Consider the following 16,449-nt stretch of genomic DNA (forward strand, 5'->3'; position numbering starts at 1 on the left):
CGCCGGCTCACGCGGCTCTGCCTCCACGTGTGCTGCAGGTCCCGAGATGGCTCGCCTGACGCCGCGGCGGGAGGTGCGAGCCGCGGCCCCCTGAGAGCTCCCGCACCGCGAGCAAATGCCTGGAAAAGTCCCGCTGCGCAGAGCGGCACCGCAGCTCTCCTGAACGGCGGGCAGCAGCACCTCCCGGATCCGCTCCCTGATCCCCGGCACTCCGGCAGCCTGTCCTGCCCCACGAATGGCTGCGCAGAGGAAGCACTTGGTGAAAGATTTCAATCCTCACATCACCTGTTACATCTGTAAAGGCTATCTCATCAAGCCCACCACGGTCACGGAGTGCCTCCACACCTGTAAGTACCTCACAGCGCATCTGTCCTTTGTAAGTGGCACCCCTGCGAGTTTCAACTGATGTCTCCTTGGACCTCTGTGCAGTGCTTTGTTTACTGGTGCTGCGCTGCATGGAACGCTTGGTGATTTCTGGCGGGGTGTACCTCTGTGCCACTTGGGTACATCTGAGGCTGTGGATGTTCTCTTCAGCATCCCGTAGGGCGCGGATGCCCCTTTCCTCCTCCCTGAGCAGGGTGGTGGTGCTGGGCACAGCACACACGTGTGTCACCACAGCCTGCTCAGAATGAGACTATTGATCGGGTGTGGTACTCTGATGATGAGGCTGTGCCGCTTTGAAACTGAAGCAGTGCAACTGTTGGTGTACCACAGTGCACACAACTACTTGGGTTGGGCCTAGCTCTCCTAACTCTGTAGTGCCCTCCGTGGCACAGTGAGTAGAAGTACTTGAAATTTGGTAGAATGCTTACTTAGGGAGAAGATCTCTTTGAAACTGACTCAGGAGAGATTATTCAGGTTATCTTATGCTCCCAATGCTTCTAAAACATTGGTGTATGAATGATGCTGGATGTATCAGTGATCCTATCAGGCCCAGAAGACTTACTTCTGTAAGTGAAATTGCTTACACGCAAGTTTTTTTTTTAAGATTAATTCTTGAATATAAAATAGCTTGTTTGGGCCTTCTTGGCAATTTGGAGTATTTCCAAATAAAAATTGGAATTCTCTAGAACTGCGTGTTTTCTGGTAATCTTCCACTTTTAAAACCCGTAGAAAATTCCAGTTCAAAGCTTTGTCTTAGCATTTCCTGCCCATTCAGTGTAACATTGTTGTTGTAGTTGTTACTTTTGATGCTATGTTGTTACCAAGCCAAAACCTTGTATGTTCTAGTCAGCAGGATATCAAGCACATAAATAATTAAACCTCTCATTCCTATGGGTTGTTCATGGTATAGAGACAGTATTGTTTACCATTACAACATTCTTATTATTAGCTTGCTTTCTGAGAAAAACTAATTTTGAACAGATTTTTCCCAAGTCTAGTATCAGTATCAGCTAAGGGTTATAAAATTCTTTTAGTTTGGGTTGTTTGGTGAAGGAACTTAACTGCCAGAGGAAAGAAGTTAAGCAGAGCACCCTTATTTCATTTTGAAATGAAATGGGAGGGGGGTATATTAGCTGTTACTGTTAATCTTTCCCTTTAAAGAAAATGGAAAGCTTCCAGCATTAGTCTTTTTTTTTTTTTTTTTTTTTTTTTTTTTTTGTGGCTGAAGTTTAATGGACAGTACTAGCTTTTAAAAAGTTGGGATGAAGCAAAGATGTTACATCAGAAATCATGTCGGATTCCAAAAATAAGAAACAACAAAAAAAAACACTTTGTTTTTATTTTGGGATTTTTCTGTTTAGATAATTTATTTGTTTATTTACTTTCATTCCCATTCCAAAGCAATAATGGCAGAAGAAGCATTTTCTCTCAGCAGCATCTGTTGCTTTTGTTCACTTGTGGATTGTGAGCTGTTTGCTGAGACATCTCTGTTACTGTCTGCCCCCCATTCTGCAACTGGTTAGTGTAAGTAAAGCTCACTGAGCTTCCATGTAGGTACACAGATCTCCTCCAGCAAAAGATGTCCTGTGTTTGAGTTCATTAAGTAGACATGCAAGAAAGAAGGTATTGAATCTTTGTAGTGGCTAGTTGCCAATATATGATGCTTACAATGATGGAAAAGAATTTAAAAAACTTCAAACGTTGATAGGGAAGCCCTATGTCTGTAGAGGAAGAGATGATATGTATATTGCAGAATTTAGAAGTGTACTGTGAGGAATTATTTTACATTTGGGCTTTTAGAATACTTTTTTTTTCTTTTTTCTTTTTTTTTTTTTTTCTTTTTTGACATGTTGGTATGATTTTTCATCCACAGCCAAATAGTGATTACAAATTCTAATACTTTTAACTCTTCTTTGGTGCTTGTCTTGCACTGCTCATTGCTGTAATTCAAAACTGTACAAATGATTAAAATCTGCAGATATGAACAGTTTAAAAAGCAAGGTAAACTCTTTAGATGCTGGGAATGAGGTCTATTTTTATGGAAAAAATGGCAAGTGCATATTGACATAGATGTTCTCTGGTGATCATAGTAACTAATGTGATGAACAGTAATCAAATCAGTTAGTGGTTAATTAACATCTGTGTTTACTGAAAAATGTTAAGTAATGAAGTTCTGTGTTGAGAAATGTGTGTCTTTTTAAAAGCAGTTTTTCTAATGAGGTTTTTGTAAATGTTGGACAGACAAATGAACTCCACTATTTCACTATTTACTGGAAAGATTAAATGTAACTTAGGCATCAGTGGTATGAATTTCCCTGCATTTGTTGGGAAGGAAATGCTTACAACACTGCAAGAATAATGCATTACTCTACAAATGCACCTCTTCGTTCCTTTGCTACTTTCAACAGAATGATTTTGCCTACTGTACTGAGACCTTTTTCTGTTCTCTTACATGATTGTCAAGGACGTGTAAGCACTACTGGCTGAAGCAGGCTAGATGTGAGCTGGGGGTATGTCCCATTATCTTCTCCTAAGTCACTCCATTGTTTTGCACAGTGCACGCTTAGAAAAATTGTCCCTGAGGAAAGTCTATTTGCCAATCTTTAGCATCCTACAGTATGTTGGACTGTTTAAGTGACTTCCAGAGGTGTTGGTTGGAAGGGATGCGTGAATCTGTCTCAGCCAACTTCATGTATGAGGCTGTTTAATTGCCAGCACTGCAACAGGTCGAGCCATGGCTCTGAATAGCTGAGCTGTGAAAACTTCCAAGTGTGGAGTCTCCACAGCCTCTCTAAATAGCATATCAACACTGCATAATTCACCTTGTGAAGAAATGTTTCTGAATGTCCACCCAAACAACTCGTGACTGATGCTTTTTGTTACACTATTTGCCACTACCAGGAAGAGTTTGGCTCTATCTGTTCTATTAGTGCCATTCAAATGGTATAGGCTGTAATTAGTGGCACCTGTCAGCCTTAACAATGATTTTCTTTTGCTAAATCTACGTTAACTGCTCCTGATTGCCTTTTTGTCCTTCTAATTGATTGGACATGATTCCAAGGGACATGGGATGTTCTGTTGTCTTTCCTGGGAGTTAGGGCAGGCTGTTTAGCTGTAGTTGCCCCAGCTGTCCTTCTTGTCCTTAAAGCTGAGCATAACACACTGCCCTTTTCCACTCAGGCAGACACCGTGCATAACCACTGTGATTAGGGAGGTAGCTTTCAGCTTAGTGAATCCTACCTAGCCCATAGATTTGAATGCATCTAGTTTTTGTAAGTAGGCCCTAACCTGCCACTCCTTGGCTGCTGGTCATACCTCTCCTTCCTAAATCACTCTGGTGCACTTAGACATCTAAGTTCAGCCTCTGAAAGCAAAAAAGACATTGGAGACTTCAGGCCTTTTGATGTTACCTATTCCTGAATTGTCTCCCTCATTCATTATCTGGCCCATGTTTTCTATGAACTTCATACAGCCACTGGTCTACTTGTAGAATCCCCTCTAAGTCTCTCATTAGTTTTAGCTCTGGCCATGCTTTGGCCTTCCTGATTTGATCACTAAATGCCCGACCAGTGATTTTACATCCTTTTGTTTCCCATCCTTGTTTCTACTTCTAATATGTTCTCTTTTTGTGTATTAATTAGGAAGCTTTTGCACCAAGCAGTTCTTGTGTCCCAGGCAACTGACAGAATTCCCTGTACATTAGGCTGCTTAGCTCTTGACGTCTAAATAAATGTTATTTAAAAAACAGCCAGCCCTCCTGGGTACCTCTCTTTCTAATGACAGCCTCCTTGGGAATTCAGACTGGAAGGTGCTTGAAGAAGCTGAAGTTTTCAAACTGGGGTTCAGAATCCTAGTTGCTGTTTAACTTTGCAGCCTTCCTCAGAATCCTGAGTTCAGTTACATTGTTGTCACTGCAAGGCAAACTGCCACCCATGGCTGCATTCATTGCCAGGTTTTTACTGTCTCTGAGGAGGAGATGAAGTGATGCATTACTCCTACCTGGCCTCTCTAGCATTTGCATTAAGAAATTGTCAACCAGTACAATCTAGGAGCTGTGGAAATGCCCTTCCATCTGGAAAACATCCAGAGATGAAAATTTCAATATAAACTTCAGTGTTTTTCAGGTGTTGCTATATGCTCCAAAAAGCTAGTGCTCTCACCAGTATATCCCAAAAGAACTTTATTGGAGCAAAGCTTCACATCCTCAGACAAGCAAGCTGAGCTACTTCTGTGCTCCTTGTCCTGCAGCAGCTCCAGTAAATGTCATGGAGCAGCTTAGCAGATCTATCTTACCTTGAAAGAGATTTCAAACCAAGTGAGCTTTCTTGGTCAATGCTCTCTGCTTTCTAACAGAAGGAAACATGCCTGACTGTGCCTGATAACTGTAATTAATAGCAAGTAGTCTCACGTGTCTATTTTCTGAGAAGAGCAGTTAAGTATATTAAAGACTTTTGTCCTGGTTTTATGCAGAGACTTTCCTGGAACTGCTTTTAATGCGTTTTTAAGGTAGCTAATTAAGTACTTGTTACATGTCTGTGCCATCACTGAGATGAGTTTGATATTTCACTAGCTGTGTGTATACTGCATTCTTCCTTTCCCCCCTGGCTGAAGGAGTGCTTAAATTTGAGAGAGGACATTCTCAGAAGAATTCAAAGGATCAGTTCTAACAAAGAATTTATCCCATAATTAACTAATTAAACTTTTTCTTGTGGGATATTTAGAAGAAAAATGCGGTAATAACTTTATTTCCTTGGTGATCAATATTTTAAAAATACCCTCTTTTCAGTAAACAGTATCTATGGGTGCATCAGGCATGTACCTCTTTGTTAGTTTAAGATGACATACAGTACAATCTTGACACTTGTATATGTATTGTGCAGGTGGGTACAAAGATCTAAAAGAATGTGTAAACCAGATAGCTCTGTACTGGGAAATGCAGCATTGTGTGGTATGTTATGGTTGCCAGCCAATTAGCATATGTCAAACAAATACCTTTATCAATTGTAATAAATTATCTTTTGTGAGTTTAAGCTTTATTATGGTTCACCTGAACTGTCATAATATAGTCAAGAAATACAAGTTCTCTTTTCACTGGCATATGATGTATGAACCTCAAAATTCTACAGACTGAGCAACTATTGGGTAAACTGCTTTCTTCTGCCTGTTCACCATCGCTGTAACCTACCACAAAGCAAGTGCAAACCATGTCATTTTGTTAATCTGAACGAGAAGTGCTAAAGGTCTTCTTTTTTTCCCTGAAGTTGTGAATTAAATATATCTGTAATTTATTTTTATTTAATGAGTCCCTTTTTCCTTCATTCATAGCACTTAGGCTCCACCCGATTCTCTGAAGCTTCAAAGTGACAGGCTTTAATGTTCAGTGTTATACACTGGGAAGAGGAAAATTATACCTATCGTATCTGAAATTACTGCTTGATTATCCTCCTCCTATTAGGAATATCACGTATGAGTTCATTGTTAGAATTTGTGTATATTTTTTACTATATTGCTATCAATAAATCACATTTGGCCTTTTTCAGGGAAATTCTCCTAGCACCATAACTTTACATGAGAGGGGGAAAAAAAAACGCTGTGTTGGATTATGACAGTATTGATTTACAATTTCAGTGTCATGTTTTTTAATGGTACAAGATGACTTCATGATTTGTGTTGGCTGTACAAACACTTGGTCCAGCTCTTTATCTTTGTTGGGGGTAGAAATACATCCATGTAGGTTTGGCTTACGATTCATAGTTCTTCATGATGATGTGTCAGTTTGTATTCTACTCCAAGACCTCTCACACCGGACACTGAACTTTTGTTGATTATTAGTACCTTTCTTGGACCCATGTGGCTTTCAAGGCTGCCATCTTCTCGCAGAAAATGTTTGATGAGAGCATGTAAATATATCCATATTGAGGAATTTGATTTCTTTCCATAGATTAGTTTATATAAATAGTTCTTCAAGTTGTATTAGTTTGGATTTTAGTAAGCTTTATGTTTAATACTGTTTAGTATTTGTGGGGGTCAAGGAGTCTATCACCTCACTTTAAATAAACATGCTAATTATCTGTGGTTCTGTGGCATAGAGTTCTTTTGAGCGGTAATCAAATCCTTCCAGCAGTAAACAAAAGTCACAGCTCAGATATGTCCCTTCTGTTTGAAGAACAATCACCAGGTCCAGCAGAGTAGGGTTTAATACATCTTTACAAGGCGCGTCAACAAGTCCTTTTCAAAGGATCACTGCCATCTTCTCACAGACTACAAGAACTTCTCTGACTTGATATCCCAAAAGCAAATGGGAAGAATGAAATTCTCGAAGAACTTCAGACATTGCTTTCTTGAAACACAGAGAAACTTCTTCTGGGAGTTTTTGTGCTAATCTTTTTAGAATCTTTGTTGCAAGAAATTTCCCACAGGAGAAGAGATGGCTAGGATTTAGGGCCTGTCCGTTCGAAAATTAATGGTGACTAATACTGACTTTTTCCAAAACTTAAATTCTTTATCAATTGTTGAAAATTGGCATCAGGTAGGAAAAGCTGTATAGATAGGGACAAACACTATTGTGATCACCAAACAGGAGGCTTACAAAAAAAATTAGACCAACTCTTTCCTTTATTAAAAGAATAGCAGAACAGAATTTTTTTCACTTGCTGGGTTGGGGGTTGGTCTCGAGGACCTCTAGAGATCACTTCCAACTCCTACAATTCTGTGATTCAATACTGTGTGCTGTTCTCCATTGAGATAGAGTTATCTCTAGCTCAGTTTCTGTGAAATTAAGTCACAAAAGGTCTAGAATAAACCAAACCCTTATGTTACTTACCACAGTGACTTTTGGTTGAATTTCCATGTGGCTGTTGTTTATGACTGTCAGACTTAATGATTTCATCATCATACTAGCTTCTCAGCTTTTAAAAAATGTTTAAATTGTGATTCTTCAAATAATGGACTTTCTTGGATAGCAGACGGTTCTTAACCTTGAGTTTTTATCAGGATTGTCATCTCCTGCCAATAGTTAGTACTTTCTCTTGTCTAAGGTAGAATATTATCTCCACCTTCAGCACAGTATAGATGCCACGATTGAGATACCACGTGCTGCATTTGAAGAGCTCCAGTGACAATAGCACGTTTCAGATTCCCTGTGAAAACCGGGCTAAGTAAGGTTATTTAGATTCTCATTCAAATCATCTAGGAGATGCTTATCTTAGGACTTTTGTTTCAGACTTTTTATTACCTTTGATTTGAGGCTTAATGGGCTCATCTTCATTAGACCTTTGACTTACTTCATCCCTACATCCAGTATCTACATTTATTTGCTTTGGTGTTCTTTGCTTCACTAGTATATAGGAATCATGCACTCAATCTCCTGATTTATTATTATTAGGAAGAAGGCACCTCCGTTGCTAATGAACAGGAAAGTTCTAATTTTCAGCAATGTTAATTACTGCAATTTTGGCAATATTTCATTTTCTAGGCTACCTTCTCTTAAAAACTCTTGCCTAAAATAAATGTCTCCACACAGTCCTGTGTTTGAAATATTTTTCACTTTTCTACAGGGAGCACAATGCACATTACTATTAATTAATAAGCCTTCTCGATCAAGTTTTATGCCACATGGTATACTTTTTCTCTTTTTTCGTCAGTTCAGAACCAGACCTTTTAGTGGTTGGCTTGTTTCTGCTTGCTGGAGAATAACAAGATGAATTAATGACTTGATGCTGGAAGTGCCTGTTTCAGAAAGGCAAGCTCATTTCATATTTCATCCTACCTTTCTCCTGAAGAGTATATCAGAATTTGTATTCATCAGCATTATTGGGTGTTGCTTGTTTTTTGTTTCTTTTTCCAATTCAAATGACTTTGCGTGTTCTGGAGCCGCTTCTGGGGGGCAATCTTTAGTTCTACTGAAGTATCAAAAAATTAAAATTATAGTAACTAGTATTTGAAGGTGGGCTAGAATGTTTTTGGAGAGTATCGAGTTATGTTGTTTGATCAACTAATGAAAATCTGTCTGTGCACATTTATATAAACTCAAATGGTGTGGTCTGTTTGTAAGTAGTTCAGGTCTGGACACTTGGCTTCTATCTGTGCCCTAGTGTTATGTTTTTGCAGTGCATTATGTCTTGTAGCTACATCTGTTCAAAAAGTATGACTTAAGGAAAGTGATGCTGCTTCATCTGTGATTTTGCTGCTTGTGTTGCTTGGTTGACCTCGGGATCAAGCACCCTGCCATCCAGCTACAGATGAGAGGAAATGGGATTTTTTCAGAATATTAGTTACAGAAAGTATATAGAAAAGTAAAGAAATTTTGTTGTTACAAAACATCACACTCATCGTTCTGTAATTGATTTCTCACCCTGTGGATGTGTTAGGAAACACACGTGCTAAAATCAATTAGGTGCAATAATTCAACAAATTACAAAAATTCTATGACATAAGGAGAGTTCTGTGATTACAAGTTCCTTTATTTGTTTGCCAGTGCTAAATCTTCACACCTTTGGTTTAAGAAGAAATGCACTCATGTCCTAAGTGTTGAACTGAGCTCTTGTGCATCTCTGTTTGGAGGTCCCTGTCTGCAGAGGGCCGTGCCTTGCTCCCTAGACATAGAAGGGGGGTTGAAACTAGATGATCATCAGTCCTTTTCAACTCAGGCCATTCTATTCTATGACTTGGTTGGCAGCACTTAGGGGCTTTTACCAGATCATCAGTGATCTACCAAGTATGCAGCACTGCTGGAGCTATTTCACTTGAGGAGAGTGCCAGGAGCCACGCTGAGCTATGCAACCAAAGCAATGAAGTTCATGCCTTTCAGTCAGTGTCTGAAACCACTTTGGAAAAACCTGCGCCTACACAGACTCAGCTGACATGTATTATCATTACATTATCAGAGTCAGCTGATGTGTAGTAACTCTTTTGGGCATTTTAAGGCAGATAAGTGCAGCCTGAGCACATTAGGTGACATTTGCTTAAAACAAACAAACAACAAAACCCAACAAGATTGTCCTTAAAGACTATCATATAATTAGAGCTTACCAGTTCACTTTAGTGGTGCTATTAGTTCTTTAGGTAACTGATCAAAGAAATTAGTGTTTCAGCAGAAAACATATTGCAGTTGCAGCAATCCATTTATTTTTTTAGTCCATTTGCTGTTGAGTTTGCAGCTCTCGTTTCACTTTAAGTAAAGTAATAATAAACAGAGTATAGAGATTATCTCCATCCTGAATGTTATAATGCATTAATAATAGCAGATGTATTTGTTCTTGTCAGCTCCAGTTACATGTTCTTAATAAAGGCAGTAAAATCTACAGACTGCAATTAATCATTTGAAAGCAACAGTAGTGCAGCACCTTCTTTAGTTTGATTTCATTTCATTGGATTTTAAATTCAAGTTGTTGTTCTGAGTTTGTCATGGTCATGACTCTGTTTTCTTTTTTCATGATAATATTCAAGTATTAAGTATTTTCTGTAATTTCAGTCCAGAGGCAAACATCGCTGCTTTGAACCAGTGTAGAGTTTCTGTGAACTTTTCTCTTACAAAGAGCTTGCAGAGCTGGCTATCGCTTTGAGGAACAGGAAGTGTAAAGCAATTAGTGCTTTAAAATAATACTCCTTCATCTGTGATACATGAATAGTTAGCTCAATTAGCTGGCATCATTAGGTTGTGTTCAAGGAATACTACTTAGATCTTGGCCTAAGTTCTTTTTCTTTCTTTTTTGTCCCTCAGTTTGTAAGACTTGCATTGTTCAGCACTTTGAAGACAGCAATGACTGTCCCAGGTGTGGCAACCAAGTGCACGAGACCAACCCACTAGAAATGTTAAGGTAAGATGACATTACACAACTTTGCTGACGTGAAGGGACTCAAAAATTAAAACAACCAAACAAAAAGCCCTAAATATCATTGTCCTAAAATGAAATTAATTTTTTTGCCTGTTTGTAAAATGAGTCAACTTTGCTTGACCAGAGACTATCAGTTTCTCATCTTGTAGCAGACTGGAATTTTTCACGAATAATTTAAGGAGGAAAGACAAAGAAAAATTGCAGCAAGGTTCGTGTATGTTGTACAAATTAAAATATTTTAAGGCCTCTATTAAAGAAATGAAGCAGAAACCTTTTATGCTTTACATGATTACGAACTTTATTAATAGTCTTTCTTTCCTTCCTTCCCCTCCTCAACAATTTAGGAGATTTCAAACTGCATGAAACCCTTCTCTTCTTCCAGCGTTGTATAAAAAGGGTCATGCAAATAACTGAATGTTTTCCAAGGGTTATACTTGCCAATCTATATTGTCATCTGCCGGTCAGTCAGGAGAAGCATAAGAGATGGTTTGGACACTGAAAATGTCCATTCTTGGAAGTTAGTTTCTATATAACATCACCAAAAGAGAACGCAGAATTTCAAGAAAAATAATTGTTAGGACAAGATGCGTCAGTTATTACAATATATGGAAATGCAAAGTGATAGCTATCCTAGAGAAATCAAGAAATGTCATTAAGAGTAAAACTTCACATTTTTCTAAAATGATGAAGCCACCACCCTCATTCCAACCCACTCTCTGCTTTTCCCAAGGTAACTGATTTACCTGCTTTCCACAGTGTATGTGCTGGAAGTCCACACGTGTTAAGCAAGAGTTTAAAACGTGAGAAAGTCCTGCAAGAAAGATGACAGGATATCAGTACAGGGCTATGAAGGCAGATGGACAGACTCTGAGGTAGTAAAAGTAGTTTTAAGGTGTACATAAAAGCCAGGTTGAATGGGGCCCCTGGGTAGCCTGGTCTAGTATAAGATACGGAGGTTGGTGGCCCTGTCTGCTGCAGGGGGGTTGGAGCTGGATGATCCTTGAGATCCCTTCCAACCCAAGCCATTCTGTGCTTCTATGAAAGGGAGATTTTTGTTTGTTTCTTTTAGTCGTATTTAATGAAGTAGATTCAAAAATAAGTTAGCTGGATTTCTATTCAACATTCACTTTTCTCTTGATGTTTGATAACCACAGCAATCGTTAAAAATTTTATTGCAGACCTTAGAAGGGATTTGAACTCTTCACCTTTTTGCTTGTTATATCATATTACTGTACTTTTGCTATTTGCATAATGATGATTATTTGTGAATAAAGAAAAGTGCTTCCCACCAACCAATGGATAGAAGCGTTCACTGCTAGGGACAGTGTATTGTCCTTGTAAGTTTGAGCTTTTACTTTGCTACGAGCATGAGAATTTCTGGAAGTTGTCATGAGGGCACTTCGTTACAGTACGCTGGGATCTTCTGGCTTGGATTTGCTTGCCTAGAATGTCCCTGTTGAGCTACAAAAATGATGTATTAGCTGTGATTGCATGGGACTACTGGATGTGAATAATTTTAATTACTAATTGCATAAAAGGAGCTGTTTTTACTCTCTTGATCTGTTTTCTTTGGATTTTAATTCTTAGAATACCTTTATAGGCTCAATTTTCATACATTTTATACTTTGTTTCTTTCATATACATCAGTATCGCCAGATGTGATCCCACAAGTTTTAGGGGAGATATTCTTTAGTTGATCTTTCACGTGATTTTTTTGGGCCTAGAATTTGGATTATTCAAATCACAAACTTAATTGGCCAGACACTGAGAGAGTCAGAGAAAATGACAGCATAATCGTGCCTATGAGATCTGATTATTTGTTTATTTTTCATGGAATCTCTTTGAGATTTTATTTTTTTAGCTGATAAAAGAATTGAATGAGCTAGATTTTCAGAGGACTCCAGATAAACCAAAGCAGTAAAAAGGAAACTAGCTGTGTACTGGTCACTGCATATGCAATGAAAACAACTAAAACTAATCACCGTTTGCTCAGTTAAGGCTATCCTGAGTGTCTCATTCCAGTGCTTAAAATCATAATTTCATGTTACTGATTGGTCCAAAGGAAGCCTTCCTGCCTCCTCACAGCTGCCTTTTGTCTTTTGTACAATTTAAAAACAAACAAAATAAAACACCAATAACAACAAAACATCCAAAGGGTACAATTTTTCTTTGAGACTTATGTAGTTTGTAGCACTGTTGTGAACTCAGGAAGAAATACTATTGTGTCAGTGCTAAGATAAATATTTATACCTGGAGTTTACGAGAGGTGGTATTATTTCCTAGTTTACTGGTGTTTGCTACAATTTGCTGTATTTTGCTTTGATTTTTGTGACAGATGTTGTGTTTCAGATAGATACCAAGACAGTAGGTGAGAAAGAGTAAATCCAGCAACTCTAAGTGGTACCATTAGCTGAAGTCTTTGTGATCCAAATGTTTTTGGAGAGGTAGAGCTAAAAGGGTTTGTGTAGATGTTTACCACAAGTATATTTCTAATCTCCTATCAGTATAAGGAGCATTTTGTCTGCCATAGCAGGAGATGCTGTACAGAGTATATAAGGCTGCTAAATACTGGAAACAGAAACATTCTAGAAGTACATATTTCATTCTGACAGGACTATTACAAGTGAGCTAGAAAAATATTTTAGAAAATGTCTAGTAGATGTTTAGTAAAATAGTAACGTGCTTTAAGTAGGAAGGGCTAAAAGGGTGAGATAAGTTAAGCTCAAAAGCCAGAAACGAGGGAAGACCTATTTTCTTTATAATTATTTCATGCAACTCCTTCTAGAGTAACTAACTGGATCAATTTTCCAGCAAACTGCATGTAACTTCGTTTGCTGGTTGCTTTTTATGTTTGCGTTTGCTAAACTAGTAATCGGAAGAGCAGTATAATGACATTATCTTTTTTGGATGTTGCCTGTGTAACATTATGCACACATTATACTTTGACTTAGAGATGAGCCCCATCATTGCTCAGGAATGCAGCAAGTTTCTGAGAAATGACACTGACCACCCTAAGTAGTATTTTATTGGAGATCTTTGAGATATACTTCATAAACTCTTTTATAAACTCAATTATGACTAACTTCATAGCTGTCTGAGTTATTTAGATGCATCTTTCAGTTGGCAGTATGGAAAGGCTGTTGAAATGAAAAGGCTGAGTCTGAAATTCAACTTTGAACTCCAAACTGATATATAGGAAGAGTATTAAATTTTGGAATTCACCTTCCAAGTTTAAAAGAATTCTGTGTTATCAATGTTCAGTAGTGTTTGGGTTGGTCATACTATAAAGGCACGCTTCTTAGCAAGCTTGCTTGGATGCAAGTTTTCCTGACTGACGCCTTCATTTGCTTCACTTTAGATAATTAACAGTTATTAGAGTTGCTTTGTTCATAAAACTCATTTATTACAGAAGGTGGGAGAGACGGGATCTATTCAAAGCTAGCATAAATACTTGGTTCTTCTTGCCAGACAGGTTGTTTTGATGGTTGGAAGATGTGGGGATGCAAAGAGGTGTCTAAAACAAATGATTCTCAGTTTGGCCTCAGCAGGAAGTGTCATACTAAATGACTGAGCAACTTCACAGTTAGGTCAAGCAATTTCATTTTGGAATGAGTTTGATGCAAAATACAAAATCACTTTTTGAGTTCTTACAGGCTTGGAGGATAGGAACACTGTTGAAAGCACCTAAAATTGAGAATATTTTTATAATTTCCTAGGTTTATTACTATAGTTTATGGTTAGTTTCCATGCACTTTAAGATTGGATAGGTATTATTTTTTCTACTTTTTTCTCTGTAGCTACAGGGATATTTTCCTTCTATTAGTGTTTCTGCTTCATTAGGAAGAAGTAGTTCTTTTAGTTTGCTTTTTCAAAGAAAATAATTGTCAAGTAGAGTATGAGTGCATGGTGCTAGCATTGTAATTGCTATGTACACAGGTTTCTTGCTGTGATAGCACTGCCACTGACTTTTCTTTTGGGCCATTGAAGACCAGTTAAAAAATGAAAAATGGAATTTCTCAGAAATAAATGTAGAAAAAACAGCATGTATGCAGCATCACAAGGAATGTTTAACAGGATTTTTGAAATAAGGTACAATGTGATTCTCCTTTGAAATCCAAATTTTTCTAAATGAGTAAGTTATGAAGATTAGAACTTTCTTGCAGAGTGGAATTGTTTCCAATTTTTTTTCCATTTTCTGGATAGATTCACAAGTTCCCAATGCTCTGCTCTGGGGACTTTAAAGAAAGCAGTACCACCTAGTTGTGTTTGATCTTGAGAGGTTAGAAAAGATAACACCGTTTGAAAAAGTAGACCTACAGTTTCTCTATTCAGACAGTAAGTGCTTTGGTGTCATATGACTTTGTTTTCCTTCTTATCCATGAGAAACTGCTTTCCATGCATCTTTGCTTTAGGAACAGTCTGCTTCACCTGGATTTTCTTTTTTTCTTTTTATCTTTACAAGAAGAAACAATTGAAAAATGGATTACAGTAGTAGCTTAAATATAAATATTCCTATGATATGACTGTCTCCAAGAAGTGAGATAGAGAACTGGTCTCAAAATAGACGACTGGTTAATATGTCTATTTGTAAGCTTTAGATTACAAACGCAAATAATGTAGAGAAGAGAAGCTGGAATGCTGTTGTATTTATTCTAAGAAGTGAATCCCTACCTACTAAAATGCTTCTCGGTGTTCCTCAACTTTAAAATCTTCGGGTCATCTTAATTTGCCACTTCTAGCAGACAAGAGGTAGTGAATTGTCATATGCTTTATAGCAGACCTAGTGTGTATTATTAATGGTGTGTACACATACGTGCATGTATATACACAAATATAAGTATGTATATATAGAGGTACATATATATCATTATATATATATATATCATTATTGAGAAGACAAATCAGAGCAATTAAAAATGTACCAAAGGAAGATATTGCATTGTGGTTTTTAGCCAGGGCAGAGTGGATGCTACAGTGTGAGCTACTTTATCCTGCCCAGATTGATTTGTATGTGTTATCGTGAGTAGGGAATCTGTTCAGCTTTCATAAAATGTATTACAGGGGATGTCTACACTTACTTAAAATCAATATGATAATGGAGTTTATAGTTTCCATGCTTGTTATGCATTACTCGGTCTTTAAAATTTGGTACTGCTTTTCTAATGTCTTCTTTTTGACAGTATAATTCTTTCAGTGTAACACAAAAACAACGAAAACTTGTCAGAATGTTTTTTCCCTTTCCTTTACTTTTTATCTATTAGAAAGTGAATTTCTTGGTAATTTCAAGAAGAAATCCATTTGAGCAGTAATTCAGATAATCTTTAATGCATGTTTTTCTCCTTTATAGCTAAAATCAGCTATTTTTCCATGGTGTATTATTTACTAGAAATATGCAATTCATTTTGCTATTAAAAATGTATTTGTTGTTTAAAGGCTAAAAATATTTAAAATGCAAGTTTCTACTTAATGTGAAATGTATTTTCTCCCCTTGAAAGGCTGGATAACACGTTAGAGGAAATTATATTTAAGCTGGTGCCTGGACTTCGAGAACGTAAGTTCTGATTTGGTTTTGGGTACTTGCTTGGGGTGATGGAGGGAATATGACTGTTTCTAATGCTATGTCTGTATTTCTGATTTAAAAATTCATATTACTGTTTTCTGGTGTTAACTAGAGGAACTGCAGCGAGAGATTGAGTTTTGGAAGAAAAATAAACCTCAAGAAAATGGGCAAGGTGATGACTTTTTTTTATGTCATATTTTTTTCCCTTCCTCACATGTACGTTAGGTAATGTCACAGCTCCTCATCAAACCCCAATTCTTCAAACGTTCATGCATGTACTTTATTATTACTGAATTCAAAGATAATGCACGATCTCTTAAAAATCTTTCTTAGTGTCATCTGGAGTCTTATTTACTACTGCTCACCTCTTAACCAGTTGATTTAAAGTGCTAGCTCTTTAACTGTTATTTTTGTTTGCATTTCCCTTAGCACTCACAGTCATCATTCATGCAATTTTCCATTTGAATTCTTAATTTTTTCATATTACATAGAGTAAAATGTAGAACTGCTTGAGCATTTTTTACAGATTATTTTATGTTACTGAGTTTGACCAGCTGTTAAGTAGGAGGTTGTCAAGAATTAGTAACGACAAGTAGTAAAACAGTTTTCCGCACAATCTAAACAATTGTTTTATGTAGATTCCAAAATGCTTTAAATGCTTTTTCTTTT

The 16,449-nt window shown here is 37.5% G+C and overlaps 1 protein-coding gene across 2 annotated transcripts in view; it reads left to right on the forward strand.

Annotated features, from left to right (window-relative positions):
- Positions 1–6: 6 nt before the first annotated feature.
- Positions 7–16,449, forward strand: part of PCGF5 (polycomb group ring finger 5) — a 33,324-nt gene continuing 16,881 nt past the window's right edge. For both annotated transcript variants that reach the window (XM_010714540.2, XM_010714541.2), the window contains exons 1-4: positions 7–347; positions 10,106–10,202; positions 15,716–15,771; positions 15,893–15,952. In XM_010714540.2, the coding sequence (XP_010712842.1) occupies positions 236–347; positions 10,106–10,202; positions 15,716–15,771; positions 15,893–15,952 (325 nt within the window). In that variant the 5' untranslated portion in view covers positions 7–235. The remainder of the gene's footprint in view (positions 348–10,105; positions 10,203–15,715; positions 15,772–15,892; positions 15,953–16,449) is intronic.

This window comes from Meleagris gallopavo, chromosome 8 (assembly GCF_000146605.3).
Source record: "Meleagris gallopavo isolate NT-WF06-2002-E0010 breed Aviagen turkey brand Nicholas breeding stock chromosome 8, Turkey_5.1, whole genome shotgun sequence".
Classification (NCBI taxonomy): Eukaryota; Metazoa; Chordata; class Aves; order Galliformes; family Phasianidae; genus Meleagris; species Meleagris gallopavo.